The 13,737-nt window shown below is 46.5% G+C and overlaps 1 protein-coding gene across 2 annotated transcripts; it reads left to right on the top strand.

Annotated features, from left to right (window-relative positions):
- Nucleotides 1-4,570: 4,570 nt before the first annotated feature.
- On the top strand, nt 4,571-13,119 carry CNOT9 (CCR4-NOT transcription complex subunit 9). 2 transcript variants are annotated; one of them, XM_017727288.1, is made up of 7 exons: nt 4,571-4,827; nt 5,206-5,321; nt 6,783-6,892; nt 7,651-7,760; nt 8,203-8,301; nt 10,749-10,840; nt 11,523-13,119. In XM_017727288.1, the coding sequence occupies exons 1-7, from the start codon at nt 4,786-4,788 to the stop codon at nt 11,695-11,697; spliced, it is 744 nt and encodes a 247-aa protein (XP_017582777.1). In that variant the 5' UTR covers nt 4,571-4,785; the 3' UTR covers nt 11,698-13,119. The 2 variants fall into 2 exon arrangements, with proteins under 2 accessions (XP_017582777.1, XP_017582778.1); XM_017727289.1 differs by having other exon boundaries at nt 4,575-4,827; nt 11,529-13,119.
- The last annotated feature ends 618 nt before the right edge of the window (nt 13,120-13,737 follow it).

Genomic DNA, 13,737 nt, shown 5'->3' with positions numbered 1-13,737 from the left:
GCAGCTGCCTGAGTGGGGCTGCTCCGTCCCTTCCTTCCCTTCCTTCCCTTCCTTCCCTCCCTTCCCTCCCTTCCGCCTTGCCTGCCGTGCTACCTCCCTGCACATGGATGCCTCCTGTCGCGAATCAGTGTTTTAAGATCCCTTAAAGAATCACTAGCAAAGGTATCGGCAAAAGCAGGTTTAATATAAAAGTAGAAGCGTTACAAAGTTCGTTGATAGGGTTTGCTCTACTACTAAAGAAGCACATAGAGAAAAAACAAACAAAAGTCTAAAATTAATTAAAGTATCACCAAAATAAACCTAAAAAGTTATCCACAGAGTGTGTGGAGGGGGAGGAGTGGGGAAGAAACGGATAAGGATAGGAAAGGATAAGATAAGAAGGGATAAGGAAGGCCTCCCGTTCAGAGTAGATCTTCCTTGATTGATCTTAAAACACTCATCTGTTACACCTCTTGTGTGCCCAGCCAACCCCTCTGCCCTCTGGGGACCGGTTCTACTGCTGGCCTTGACTGCAGAGAGAAAGAGTCGATATCAGAAAGCTCCTCAGAGCAGCCGATGCTGCCTGTTCCTACTTCCCTTTTCCCCCATTGCAGTGCCCTCCATAGTTAGTGCTTGCCCTCATCCCCCTCAGGAAGCTGCCAAGGTTGGATAATGGTGCTTGATGTTCAGGCTGGCGGGAGTGGAATGGTACCTTGGCCTGGCTGGGTTCAAAAATGGAAGCTGAGTTTGAAGGCTGTGGTTATTGCTTTGTATCTCCTATGTGACTGGGTTTGTGATTTGGTTTTCACTTCTCCAAATGCACGTTCATGGCATGTGTAAGACTTCCTAGAGCTGACTGAGTCTTGCGTGTACTGAGTGTGGGAGGTGTATTGCAAAACCAGCAGTTAGAGATGTTTCAAATGAACTTAGATCAAGGGTCTGCTTGGACTAACAAGCTATTGAGTGAGTAAAGTTCTGATGAACAGGAGTTAGAGAACTTTTTAAGTTTTTCCTCTTTGTTTAAATGCTTGTGACTTTAACTGGTTCTTGGAGTGCTGTCAAATACTTCTGATTTGAAGTAATGTTCTCCAGAGCATGGAAGGGTGTGCAAGATCAGGTAAACTCTCTTAATCAGCATTTACCTTTTTATAGCACTGTAGTTCCTAAGTGTTTGTTGAAATGCATGAAGGACTCCCATTATATGCATCTCCCATTAATCCTCTGTCTGTGATCTAGTTACCTCTCTTTTTTTAAAACAATTTTAACCAAAAAATTTATTTCAGAACAGAGATCAGCTTTATTTTAGGACTCACTTGAATGTATATTTAATTTATATATAGTTTATGCTAGCTGGTAGTTCTGTATTGAAATGTTTCCTACCACAGTTAGTGTGCTTGTACTGGAGGTGACAGGGAAGGGTGTCTGGCTCTGAAAATGTGCTCAGGACCTGTGGTAAATAAAGTCACCTCTTAGTAAGGTCATGAATTGGCTCGGGAATCCCTTTGGGTGTTGTGAACATGGTTGTGATAAAGCTGTGGTGAGCCAGAGCATTGGTCTTCACACAGTGATACTGATGTGTGCAGAGCTGACACTTAGGTGTCAGGCCTGAAAACATCATAGAGTGCTCAAGAACAGACTGAAACAAGTAAATGTAGCTGTAATTAGCTGTAAGGCATTGAAAGCCCTGCTTGAATCAGCTAATTCACTGCTATGGAAGTTCAAAGTTCATTTTTGGTGTTTTTGAGCAGATGGGCTATCAAACTAGTTTAAAAAGCTCATGTTATCCAGTTAGTCAATGTTCGGCTTTGGCTGACCAGGACTTTTACCAGTGTGCCTTGCAGCAACTGGTAGCAACAATCAGGAAGAGAAAGCCATTTGTCTAAATCAATTTGTTATGTGATTGTTGGAGATGTCTTTTCTCCAGGAAGGAGAAAAGGTGTTACAAGATCTTTTGTGATATAATACTGTTGGCAAGTTTTGCTTTCCCTGTGTGCAAAAGAAAGTCTGCAGGATTTGTGTGACCCCCAGGGTTCCCCAGAATTTTGGGTCTTAGAGGGAGAAGAAGAAACAATAATGAAATAGGGAATTAGGAAAAAGATAAGTCTTTACATTTCAACTAAAACAAAAGGAGCAACTGTAGAGCCTATGAAAAGCAGTTTGTTCTGGATAAGGCAGATATTGGACATCATAAACTTAATTGTGTGGAAAATCTACTTAGTGTTCTCTGGGGATCACAAGCACATGATTGTGCTTTTAAGGGGCGAATGTATTTAAGCTTACAGGAACTGAAACTTCCAGTGAGTCTAGGAAAATAGATGGAAGTTTTAGATAACACAATTATAACAACATTATTGCTACACTGCTTGTCAATCCACCATCCCAAATAAAAACAAATGACCTCTGTTCATTCTCCCTCTCTTTTTGAGCTTCAGTGTAGAAGTTAGCATTGCAATTGCACTCACAGTTGTACAGGCACAAGAAACTTGGCAGGATCACTAATTTAGTGTGAGATGTTTTGGAAAAAAAATTACAAATCGAGTAAGTAAGTGTCCTGGTTCTGGCCAGAACAGGGTTAATTTTTGCAGTAGACAGGAGGGAGCATAGCTAGGACCCAGAGATTATTCTATACCACCTAACATAATTTTCCAGGGAGGGAGGAGGGGCTTGCTTTGGGTTTGGGGTAGTGTGGCAGAGGGAGCAGTCAGGTATTGTCAGGGGGGTTAAGTGGGGTGAGCAGTAACTTTTCTTTTCTTGTACCCTCTGTCTCTAATATTGTTGTTTTACTGTTAGTTTTCTTATCTCATTGCTGTTTCCGGTAAATTATTCCTATCTCAGCCTGTGATCTTTACCTTTTGTGCCTCCAATTCCTCTTTCCATCCAGGAGCAGGGGGACTGGGAAGGGGAGGAGGGAGGGAGTGAGTGAGTGACAAGTGGTTTGGAGTGGTTTCAGTGGGAACATTAAATTGGAGATTACCATCCCTAAACCATGACAGTGAGAAAAAAGAGGATAGGAGGAAATATGAACAGCTACAAAAATATTTTAGCCCTAGAGTACAGGGACTGATAACACTGCATTGGCTTATATATGAACATTTAAGTTAAATAATACAATGAAAGTGGCTGGAGGGGAGAGAAATCCCACAGCTGGGGAAGAATCTCTTTGGGCATGACTATGGATATAAAATAGGGACAAACAGAGGAGGGAAACCTTTGCAGAAATAAAGAAAGCTGTTGGTGTCTGCCAAAGGTTTAGTAGTCTCTCTCTATCCCCCCTGCATCCCTTCTGGGACTGCTTTTGCCATGTGGCTTCTGGTTTCGTTGCAGCCACTGTCAGTTCCTGAGCTCCCTGTATCCTCCTGTGTGTCTCGGTGCTGAGCTGCTTGGGGGCAGCATTGCTGTCAGTGCGGTACGGGCTCTGCTCACATCTGTCAGGGGGAGCACATGAAGAGTTTCAGTCTAAAAGAGTTCCTTTTCCAAAAAAGAAAGGAGGAAATACAGTCCTGTTCCCAGCTGGGATCACCGTGCACAGTGGCATGCGGAGCTGGTTGCATGCTGGTTTGGCTGGCTCAGAAGCAGCAAGTACCAACAGGGCTGTGCTTGGCTTCAGTAACAACCACTGCAGCAGTGTTTGAAAAGGTTCTGACCTGGCTTTTGGAAGTGTTCACACAGGAGGTTTTAGTGATGGTGTTTGTCTTCCTCAAAATTTTGTGTCTGAATCACCAAACTATCTCCTTAGGAAGCCTGCAGAGCATTTGTTTCCACCGAGTGCTGTTTGTACCAGCAGAGGCAGGAGACAAAGTATCACTGAAAGACTTGTGCCTTGCCTTCCCCACAGAAATTATGATACAGTCCCTCTTTTTTTTTTTTTTTTAATTGAAAACTTGTTGATACTTGTCTTTCCCTGACGTTTCAAGAGAGGCAAAAGCAAAATCCTGAGTAGTAGAAAATGTGTCTTGGCTAGGAGTACAGATCTACCCTTCTCTGGGTTTATTTTGAACAAGAATCAAATCATCCTCAGATCTTGCACAAAGTCATTCTTGAAAAATTCTCTTTTAGCTCCATGCATGTGAACAAGGTACCTGGTATGAATATGAGCCATTGGTAACACCAGCTGTTACTGGCTGTGGCCGGTGTCATGCTGATGGTGAAGGAGTGCAATTTTTTCTAGTATTTGTATGAATATTTTTCTCATGTACATTGGGTGAATCTCACTAGCAGTTTCCAGTGTCATGGGTGTTTTTGGAGAGAAAAAGGTAACATCTGCCTTACTCTGAATCTGTGGAATCTTGCACTTGAAGCATGAAATGAATGCAGGCTAAATGCAGGGGGAGTAAATGATAGCTGGCTGAAGTGTGTATCACTCCCCAGGAGCTCTGCTGGCACAGACAGGCAGCAGCTTGGCTCTCATTGCTGAAAGAAGTTACAAAGGTACTGCTTGACAAGGGGATTACGAGAGACTGTCTTAACAAGTCAGGCCAGAAAATAAAGCCTTTGCATTTCAAATAGGTGAAATACTAAGACTAGTCTAAGGAAGAGATGGATCCATATCCAGAGCATCTTAATGGAGCCTTAGGTTCTGCCCTCTCAGTTGGGAGTTTCTTTTTCTGGCAGGTTTGGGTGAGAACTGGATAAAATGTTTGGACTGAAGCTTTCCTGTCTCCCTCCCAGCCTGTGCCAACAGCACTGGCTCAGGTTGACCGTGAAAAGATTTACCAATGGATCAATGAGCTGTCCAGCCCTGAGACACGGGAGAATGCACTGCTGGAGCTGAGCAAGAAGCGCGAGTCTGTGCCTGACCTTGCCCCGATGCTGTGGCACTCATTTGGCACGATTGCAGCGCTCCTTCAGGTGGGTCAGGTTGTCCGTGTCTTTATTCTGTGGTGCAGCATCAGCATGTTGCAGAGCTTGTGCATCCTTGAGTTGGATCTGGGGAGGAACCGGTGGGATCCCTTATTGCCATTGCTTGGGAGTATGATCTTTGTTGGATCATGTGGTGAGGGGGGCAAATTAAGGTTTGAATGCATTACTGTGACTCCTTATCAAATTGACTCTGTCCCAGCTCTGCCCTTGCCTGGGCAGCATGGTGGCTGCCGTGTAACTTGAAAGTGATGCTTGGTGGAAGCAGACTGTTATCTGCTGTCACTGTACTTCCTTACCAGGCAAGTGCTTTGGTCTAGCTTTCTGATATTTTTCTCCTTTAACTTTCCACTCTCTGTTAATTTTTAGGAAATTGTAAATATTTATCCATCAATCAACCCTCCAACTTTGACAGCCCATCAGTCCAACAGAGTCTGCAATGCTTTAGCTCTACTACAGTGTGTTGCATCACACCCTGAAACGAGGTAAGTGTTTCCAAGTTGTGTGAGTTTTCTGAGGTATTGATATTGACACCTCAGCCTGTGTGTTTTGACTTTAGAAGCACTTTAGCTGCTTTCTCTTTATTTACTTAAGTGAAACAGACAACAGAGCTGATAGATAGGCAGCTGCCTGCTGCTTTTACTTGTTTGCATGGATTATTAGGATGACAGCTTTATGGTCCTAAATGCACTGCATTCCCTGCGTCATCCTGAGATCTTGCAAATTCCCAAAACATTGGGTTGTGGCAGCTTCTGGGAGGTCAGCCAGAGCTAAGAGTACCTTTGTGTTGATTGCTGTGTTCAAGGATCCTTGTTTTAATGAGCTTAAAATTACTTAGACAAGCAGCTTGGTTAGAGCATGTTAATAATGCCAAGGTTGTGGGTTCTATCCCCATATGAGCCATTCACTTAAGAGCTGGACTCCATGATCCCTGTGGGTCTCTTCCAACTCTGAATATTCTCTGAAATCAAAAAAGAACTCCTTAAATTTCAGCTTACAGTTATTTAGACCAGCTGTTGAAAGGGTGGAATGAACAGGACTGTCCTTCCCAGGCAAGTGTGAGGCAAGGGAGCAATAGCAGAGCCATTTTTGGAGTCCTCAGCCAGTGTCTGACTTCATGTTTTCTCAATCTGTGCCCAGCCCATGTCAGTAGGGAAAAATATGATGTTGGTTCAGCCAAAATCAGTAGCTAAAACTCAGAAGGAAACTACCCAGAGGTCCATAATCCCATGCTTCTGTTACTGCTGAGCAGCAGCATAGTTGAAGTTGTTTTTGAGCTGCTGCAAAGCAGTGTTAAACAGCAACCCTCCATGAGATGATATCCAAAGAAAAAGGGTAGTTTTACGTGACTCACCTTTACATTTAAAGTTTGAAAACTGAAAATGGAAGAAGTATTTTGGATGATTGTGCAAGAGAGCTTCCCTCCATTAGCGGAGTAATATTTCAGCATTCTACCTGCAGGCTCTATTTTTCACTACTGCCAGAAGGCAATGTGAGGACTCTTGGGGAAAGGTGTTTTTGCACATTTAAGCTCTGATGATGCCTAAAGCTCAGCCAGTCTGTATTTCTGACAGAGGCTTTGCACAGGCATTGTGGCTGACTGTCCTTGCCACTGGCAAAGTGCAGGGTGAAATGCAGCAGTGAATGTACAAAACAGAGGGTCTGGGTGGCAGGAGGAGGTAATAAAAACAGGGTGTGCTCAGTTCCTGGTCAGCTGAAGCAAGAATGCAGGTAACTGGCAGATCAGGTGTTAGGTTTTGTGCTGTGCCCCAGTGCAGGATTTGCTTCGTGCCTTTCCATCAGAGAATTAACTGTTACCCACTTTTGAGGAGCAGTAGCAATGGGGTCCATCAGGAATAGTCTGAGGCTCTTTATGGTAATGCTGGATTGTGTGCTCACTTTTTTTTCCCTTGTTGTTCACATTGTGTGTTCTCTCTTTCCTGTAGATCAGCCTTTCTGGCAGCTCATATTCCTCTCTTCCTGTACCCCTTCCTGCACACAGTCAGCAAGACCCGTCCATTTGAGTACCTGCGGCTCACGAGCCTCGGAGTCATTGGTGAGCAGCCAGACTAATGCTGGAGCACTGATCTCTTACTGAGTTAGAACAGTTCATGCTGTGGGCATAGAGCCTTGGATGACCAAAGTCAGAGGTCTCTTGTTACTGGGATTTTCAAGTCCTGTAGTAGTAAGAGGAGGAATTGCTCCTTTTCCATTGTGGAGGCAAGCTCCTCTTCCTTTTCAGTTATAAAAAACCCACTGAAGTCTAAATGCGTTGCCAAAAATATGTTTCTTTGAGTATCAGTACCTGCAGACTTGTACCTTCACTCTCAGCCCTCCCAGCTAGACACTGGGGTGGGTGGGTGCAGGCTGGGCTTTCTTTGGGTTTCTGTCATTGATTGACTTGGGTGTATTTTCCCTGTCTTCCCCTTACCCTGTTTTTTTTTTTATTTCTTCTTTCTGCCCAAATCATTTTTCTTTCAATACATAAAGAGTCTTAAAATGCATTTCTTCCTTCCAGAGGTTGCTGTGGGTGCCTTGATCCTCCTGTGTTTGGGTTCCTACTGAGGGAGAGTCAAGAGTGCATCCCCTTTCTGAAAATTAAACAACCCCCAAACCCAGCTTGATTACTTTTACCCTGCCTAAATGATTTCTTCCCCAGCCATGTGCTGCAACATGTTTAGGATGATAGTTGTTCTGCCTGCCATTCAGACTGAATGGTTTCCAGGGAGGGCAGAGCACAGGCCCTCTTTGAAAGGTGAGATTTTTTGAAACAGTTTATCATTTCCTGATTTTGGGTTTTGTTTTTACTTCAAGGGGCCTTGGTGAAAACTGACGAGCAAGAAGTGATAAATTTCTTATTGACAACCGAAATTATCCCCCTGTGCTTACGCATTATGGAGTCTGGCAGTGAGCTCTCCAAAACGGTACCTTTTTTGTTTTGTTTCAATAAAGACACGTAATTGTTCATTTCTGACTGACCAGGCAGCCAGTGCCCTGCAGAGTTGGCTTCTGTGCTGTTGGGACAAGTCTGGGTGGAGTTTTTACCTCCTTAAATACCAAGCAGATCAGGACCTGAGGCTGCCTGAGTGGCCTGGCAGTAGTTGGCATCTTACGCAACCTGCATCCAGTCATCTTGTACACTGTGCTTTGTGTCCACTTATTTTGTTTAGCCAGAGATGCCAGGCATTGTGTACTGTCCTGTATTTTCTTTTGGCTTTTAACTATCACTGAGTAAAGCATTTGCTGCCTGCTGGAAGGCTTTTCAGCTCTGGGGCTGACTTGAAAAGAGCACCACACAAAGGGTGTCCCTTTTCAGGGTAGATAAGTTGTTTATATGCTTTTTTTTCTGCTTTCTCCCCATTCTAGGTTGCTACGTTTATTCTCCAGAAAATCCTCCTGGATGACACAGGGCTGGCATATATCTGTCAGACTTATGAGCGGTTTTCCCATGTTGCCATGATACTGGTAAGATTATTTGTTTTTAAAGCATTTATATCTAAAAAGGAAAAAACTATGCTGTAGCAGCCAGCTTTTTCAGCAACTATTTTACTACTGGCTGGCTGGAACACAGGATGAGGGAGGCAAATTGTTCCTGGGCTAATTGCTTGTGGCACTGTAGCTCTGCATCCAGGTTTCCTTTGTATACTTCTGGTTTACACGTCGAGAGAACACATATTAGTTGTGATATACTAAGTCCCCAAGACAAAATAGGTAAACCTCTCCAGAGAAGAAGAAGATTTTCCAGAGTTGTGGACGTTTCCAGTTATTGGTGGGATGTGAATTGATTTAATTTTATGTAAGAATGATCACACAGTTCAGATCATGGATCTGTCTCATCCCAGTCTCTCACAACATGTTTAAAGAGCAGGGCAGGTATATATGATACTTGTCCTCATAACAGTCTCACAGCTGCCAGCTACTTTCAGCTTTGGATTTCTGGGGCCACTTGTGGGTTTCTGTGTAGTAACCCCCAGTGTTTGTCCCATCCGCCCCTTGAACCCATGGAAACTTTTTGCATCCACAGTGTCTTTGACCAAGGAGTTTGACAAGGTTTCCTGTTTGCTGCCTGGAATGCCACCCTCATTTTTCTTCCTTTCTGAATCTGGCTCCTACTAGCTGCTGCATATGATCTAATTTTTGTGTTGGAATACAGAGAGCAAATAAGTTCTGTCCTTTCCGTAATCCCTGTAAAGGACAAGTTTGGGTACTCAAAATTTGTTCATCCCAAGAGTAATAGCCCCAGCTTGAGCTTTATCTTTGAGCTTGCCAAGGGGAATACAAACCTACCCTGGAATAGCTATTGCCATGCTTCTGTGTGCATTTGTTTGCTTTTTAAAGGGTGGTCTCAGGAGAACAAAATGCAGCAGTAAGTTAAGCACTTAGCAATGCTGGTTCTGTGACTAAGTGTTAATATTTTCATTAGGGATATTTACTTGTCTGTTTTCACAAATGTAGAGAAAACATTGCCTCCTGTTCACCCACAAACAGCAAAATAGGAATGATTTTGAGCTAATGTCCCTAATATCCAGTATGATGTGATTTTTGCATTCAAGAAGATCAGTTTTGATGCAAATACATCTCAAGGTGCAAGGTGAAGGATACAATTAGAAACTGAGGTAGGGGAGGGAAGGAGACCATGCCATTCCCAGACATGAATTCTTCTTTGAACATAGAAGGAGCTGGGTGTGTAAAGGTGGTTAGCATGTGTAGTCCCACCACTGAGTGAAGCACTGGCAGGATCAATATTCCATAGTGAAAGAGAGGAAGATGAAAATGTTCACAGACTTTTTTGTTGTCTGTTTCAAAAATCAGGATACTGCACTCCTGTCTAATGAGGGTGATGATTTACTTCCATGTCTGCTGATAACTGAGTAAGATGTCATACAAGTATTATTGCTCTTTTAAAAGAGAAAATGAGTATTTTCCATCCAGGAGCTCTCTGAGGAAACTTGTGGTTATTTATTTTGAAGAAATATTGGTATCCTGGGGAATTGCTAAGAACAGGAAGCTTGCAAAAGGGCAGATGAGGGGGACCTGCTAATTGCTAACTGCCAGGATAGACAAATACCGGTGAATTTGGCTAATGGGGAAAATGGTTAGTGCTAGGCAATGTAGTTTACAGGAAAAAACCCAACTTGTTGGACAGATGTGATTGACTCCTAAATACAAGCCAGCAGTCTGTTAAATTCTTCGGAGCAGGTGTGCGAAGGCAGCCACACTGCTTGCTCAGCTGGGCACGTTCAAAGGTGCAGCCATGTGCAAAGTCCTGCTTAGTGTGAGAAACAGAGACTGAGCCAGGAAGATCTATCTGTCTGTGCCTTGCTTCCCTGGAACAGCTTCCTGAGGGATATAGCAGAAAGAAAAAATACACTGCTTGGATGTGTGCTAAGACCAGATAAGGATCTTGCTACATGTGGTGTGGGTGACCCCAGTCCTATGGCCTGGCTTTTCAGGGTATTGCTATTGTCTTAAAAGGATGTTGAAGTGAAGGGAATGCATATGAGAACAGGAGGTGTTGCAGAGCTTGGAAACACACCTCATGGTGTCACTCAGCCTGAGCTTATCCACATGTTTGGAATGTGTCTGTCTTCCATGAGGGGGAAACCCCAGGTTCTCTTTTATCTCACAAAGAGTTGCTAAGCAGTCCTAGGAAGGTAAAAACCAAACAGAAATGAGATGAGCTTTCCCCAAGCTGCTGGGAGAATCCTTTCCAAGTCATGGCAAGCTGCTCTTCTCCAAGGCTTCTTGGCAAGCAGCACCAGGCTCTGTGCAGCGGTACCTAGATAAAAGGTAATAGGCTGTGCTGCGCAGGAAGCCAGAGTGAGTGATTTAATTATCTTTCCCAGTCTCTGCTGGTTGTGAAGCTGTTCTTTTAAAGACTTTAACTGGTGGCACTGGCCTCTGTCAAACAGGGTAAAATGGTCCTGCAGCTCTCCAAGGAGCCATCGGCACGGCTGCTGAAACATGTCGTCCGCTGCTACCTTCGCCTTTCCGATAACCCCAGGTAAACATTTTAGGAGTTTGGGCAGGGGCTTCTCCTGTGCCCATGGAAGCTCAGTTCTTCTCCACAGTGCCCACCTGGGGGGAATCAAGGTTCCTGGTCTGTCAGCCTTAGCTCAGTGTGGAAGATGGGTGGGGGTGGGGTTTTTGCTTTGATTTTTTTATTGCTAGCCACAGGAGCTTTTATGGTACATGGGAGAAACAGTGACTGTTGGGGGCTTGTGCAAATTCCAGCTGTGCAACTTACTACTGTCTGAGCTCAAAGGTAGCTTGAACAAGATACAAAGGAGGGCCTGAGGTGGAAGGTACACTATACTCTCCCTCTTCTGCATCAAACAGGCTGTTAGCAATGGATGAAATTCAGCTGAGAGAATACAAACTGATCTCCTGCTGGCCAGTAGCTCTGCCCAGAGCTGCTGGGTGTGTTTGTTGCCTCAGCCTCTCCTGGCATCGCATCACTTTGCTGCTGGGTGTCGGGGTGCAGGGGCTGCGCAGGGGTTTGGTGTGAGGGGTGGGAGCTGTGCTGGCTGGCTGAGTGCCACCTGCTGCGGTGCTGCTGCTCAGTGTTTTCATTGGCTGGCTCTGCCGGGGAGACCTCCAGGCAAAGGAACTCTGTGTCCCCAGTGGGGTTTGCTCCCCTCTTGCCCCTGTGAGTTTATTTGTTGGGCCCCGTTACTTGTCTCTTGATGTAGGGCACGTGAAGCTCTCAGGCAGTGCCTTCCTGACCAGCTGAAGGACACCACCTTCGCCCAGGTCCTGAAGGATGACACCACCACAAAACGCTGGCTGGCTCAGCTCGTCAAGAACCTGCAAGAGGGTCAAGTCACTGACCCACGGGGCATCCCTCTTCCTCCGCAATGACTGCTGGGGGAGGTGGGGCACTGGGGAAGAAACAGCTCAGGTTTACAAAGAACCAGGAACAGGTGACCTCTTCTGCAACAAACTGGGCACGCCAGCTGGCTGCCAGCCTGTCGGACCATCCCACCCAGCCAAAGGGCTGCTCTGTAGCAGTGCAGCAAGCCTCCAGGGATCCCAGCACCAGCAAATGCTGATACTACAGCTTCAAAAAAAATCAATAAAAACAATCTCTATAGATCCCAGTCTCTCCGGGAGGCTTGGGTGGCATCTCTTCCCCCACCTCCAGTCAGGGGGCAGTGCAGATGTCACCAGGTGTGTGCACCACGTCCTTCCAGTTCCTTGTCACTTCTTGTTTACATGTCTGTTTAGATGAGTGAACTGAATAAAAGCCTATCCAGTTGTTTTATCCCCTCCTAATACTGCTACTCAGCTGCAGGTAGCCCAGGGACAGCTTTCTTCCCTGCTAGCACATCCTTGCTCATGGCTCTGCATCCGGCTGGCACAGTGAAGTTCTCTGTTCTTTTCCTTTGGTGTGGAGGAAGTGGCTGGAGCCAGGCCATTGCAGTGCTTGCCACAAGAGGAGGGGTGAATTACTTGCAATGAACCCATGTGTCATAAGCTTGCTTCCCAGGGCTCTGGGGAAGGACAAGACAGCAGGATTGTGGCTCTTGTGCTGTAAATAGTGCACTCCTGCAGCTGACCAGCAGCCAGGGGCTGATGTGTGCTGGCCTCTCATCTAGACCTGGGAAAGCTGCCGGCTGGCTTATCCCATGGAGCTCAGTGTGAGGGCACCTGCCTTGAGGTGGTGGGCAGGCCACCGACTGATCCCGTGCCGCCTGCAGGCTCCAGGTATGCTGCCTTCTGCACCCACTGCTGCCTGCCAGGTGGCCCTCAGTCCTGTCCCCTACCCTCCCCCCTCCTTCCACTCCTCTCTGCCAGCCGGGTGCATCCATTTCAGCTTTGAAACCTGCCTTGGCATCTGCCGTGGCCCCACTGCAATTAAACTGGACCAGCAGCCACTTACCTGCCTCCCCTGTGCCGAGGGCCTAATGTGGCCGCAGCGGGCTCTCAGAAGCTGTGGAGGAGCTCCCAGGCTCTGTGGTAGCAGAGCCTGTTCTTGGCTGCAGGCAAGTCTGGGCAGCTACTTAATTTCTCCCCCCTCTTCGAGTAGTCCATTTTGCTGATCATCTGCAGTGTCGTGCCAACAGTGTCTTAAATCCCACCATTTCCCTTCCCTCCTCCCCTCAGCCTTGCATAACAAGGGCAGAGCACAGCCTCTTCCTTGCCCTCGGGTTCCTGTTTTATAACCATTGCCTTTTCCCTCCTTTTCACCCTGACCTTGCCAGGGTGTGAAAATGCTTCTGTGTGGTTGATTGGTTTTTTTTAAAATTCGGATTAATAAATAATAAAACCTCATCCAGCACAGATTGCTCCTGGTCTGGTCTCTCGGGGTGGGGGCAAACGGCGAGGTGGGGGCTTATTGCAGGTGGGAGGAAGGGTGGGATGTGCCGTCTTGGGGATGTGAGCTGGGAAGAGTGGCTTTTCCCAGTGGGAGCTGGCTGTGTCCCTGTGGCGCCGCATCTCTTCTGGGGCAGGTAGTGTGGAGGGGATGCTGCTCTGTTTTGCTTTGCAGGCAGGCAGCGAGCCTGCCAAGGAGAGAGGATTCGCTGCCTCCCCGCACCGTCTTTGCAAGCGCTGCCGCGCTCCCCCGGTGTCCAGGTCTATTAGAGCATCGCCCACCCGAAAGTTTAGTCCCTGCCCCGTACCCCTTGCCCCCAGCTAGGCCTGCTCTAAGGCTGCCTCAACTTGGATCCCCGTGGGAGTTTTGCCTCTGGATGCTCAAACTGTGCCCTGCTTTTTGGGTCCCGCATCGCTCCCAGCTGAAGGGTTCCGTGGACCACCGCGTCCTGGAGAAGACAGGGACACACTGAGGACACTCCGTGGATGGGGAGATTGGTCTGTGCTGGGTGCAAGCGGGTCTGGGGACAGACGAGCTCAACCGGAGGATGGGAATGGGGGCTCGACCCCAAAGGAGGGGAGCCG

Source organism: Corvus brachyrhynchos, unplaced genomic scaffold (genome assembly GCF_000691975.1).
Source record: "Corvus brachyrhynchos isolate BGI_N302 unplaced genomic scaffold, ASM69197v1 scaffold452, whole genome shotgun sequence".
In the NCBI taxonomy this organism is placed as follows: Eukaryota; Metazoa; Chordata; class Aves; order Passeriformes; family Corvidae; genus Corvus; species Corvus brachyrhynchos.
Note: the sequence above shows the minus strand (reverse complement) of the source record. Positions and strands in the feature narration are given on the sequence as shown.

Excerpts from the sequence above, each read along its gene's own strand:
- CNOT9 (XM_017727288.1), top strand. The coding sequence starts at position 4,786 with ATGCTGTGGCACTCATTTGGCACGATTGCAGCGCTCCTTCAG. Across the intron at positions 6,893-7,650 it reads CACGAGCCTCGGAGTCATTG|GGGCCTTGGTGAAAACTGAC; the intron begins GTGAGCAGCCAG and ends TTTTACTTCAAG. Across the intron at positions 10,841-11,522 it reads CGCCTTTCCGATAACCCCAG|ATGTAGGGCACGTGAAGCTC; the intron begins GTAAACATTTTA and ends ACTTGTCTCTTG.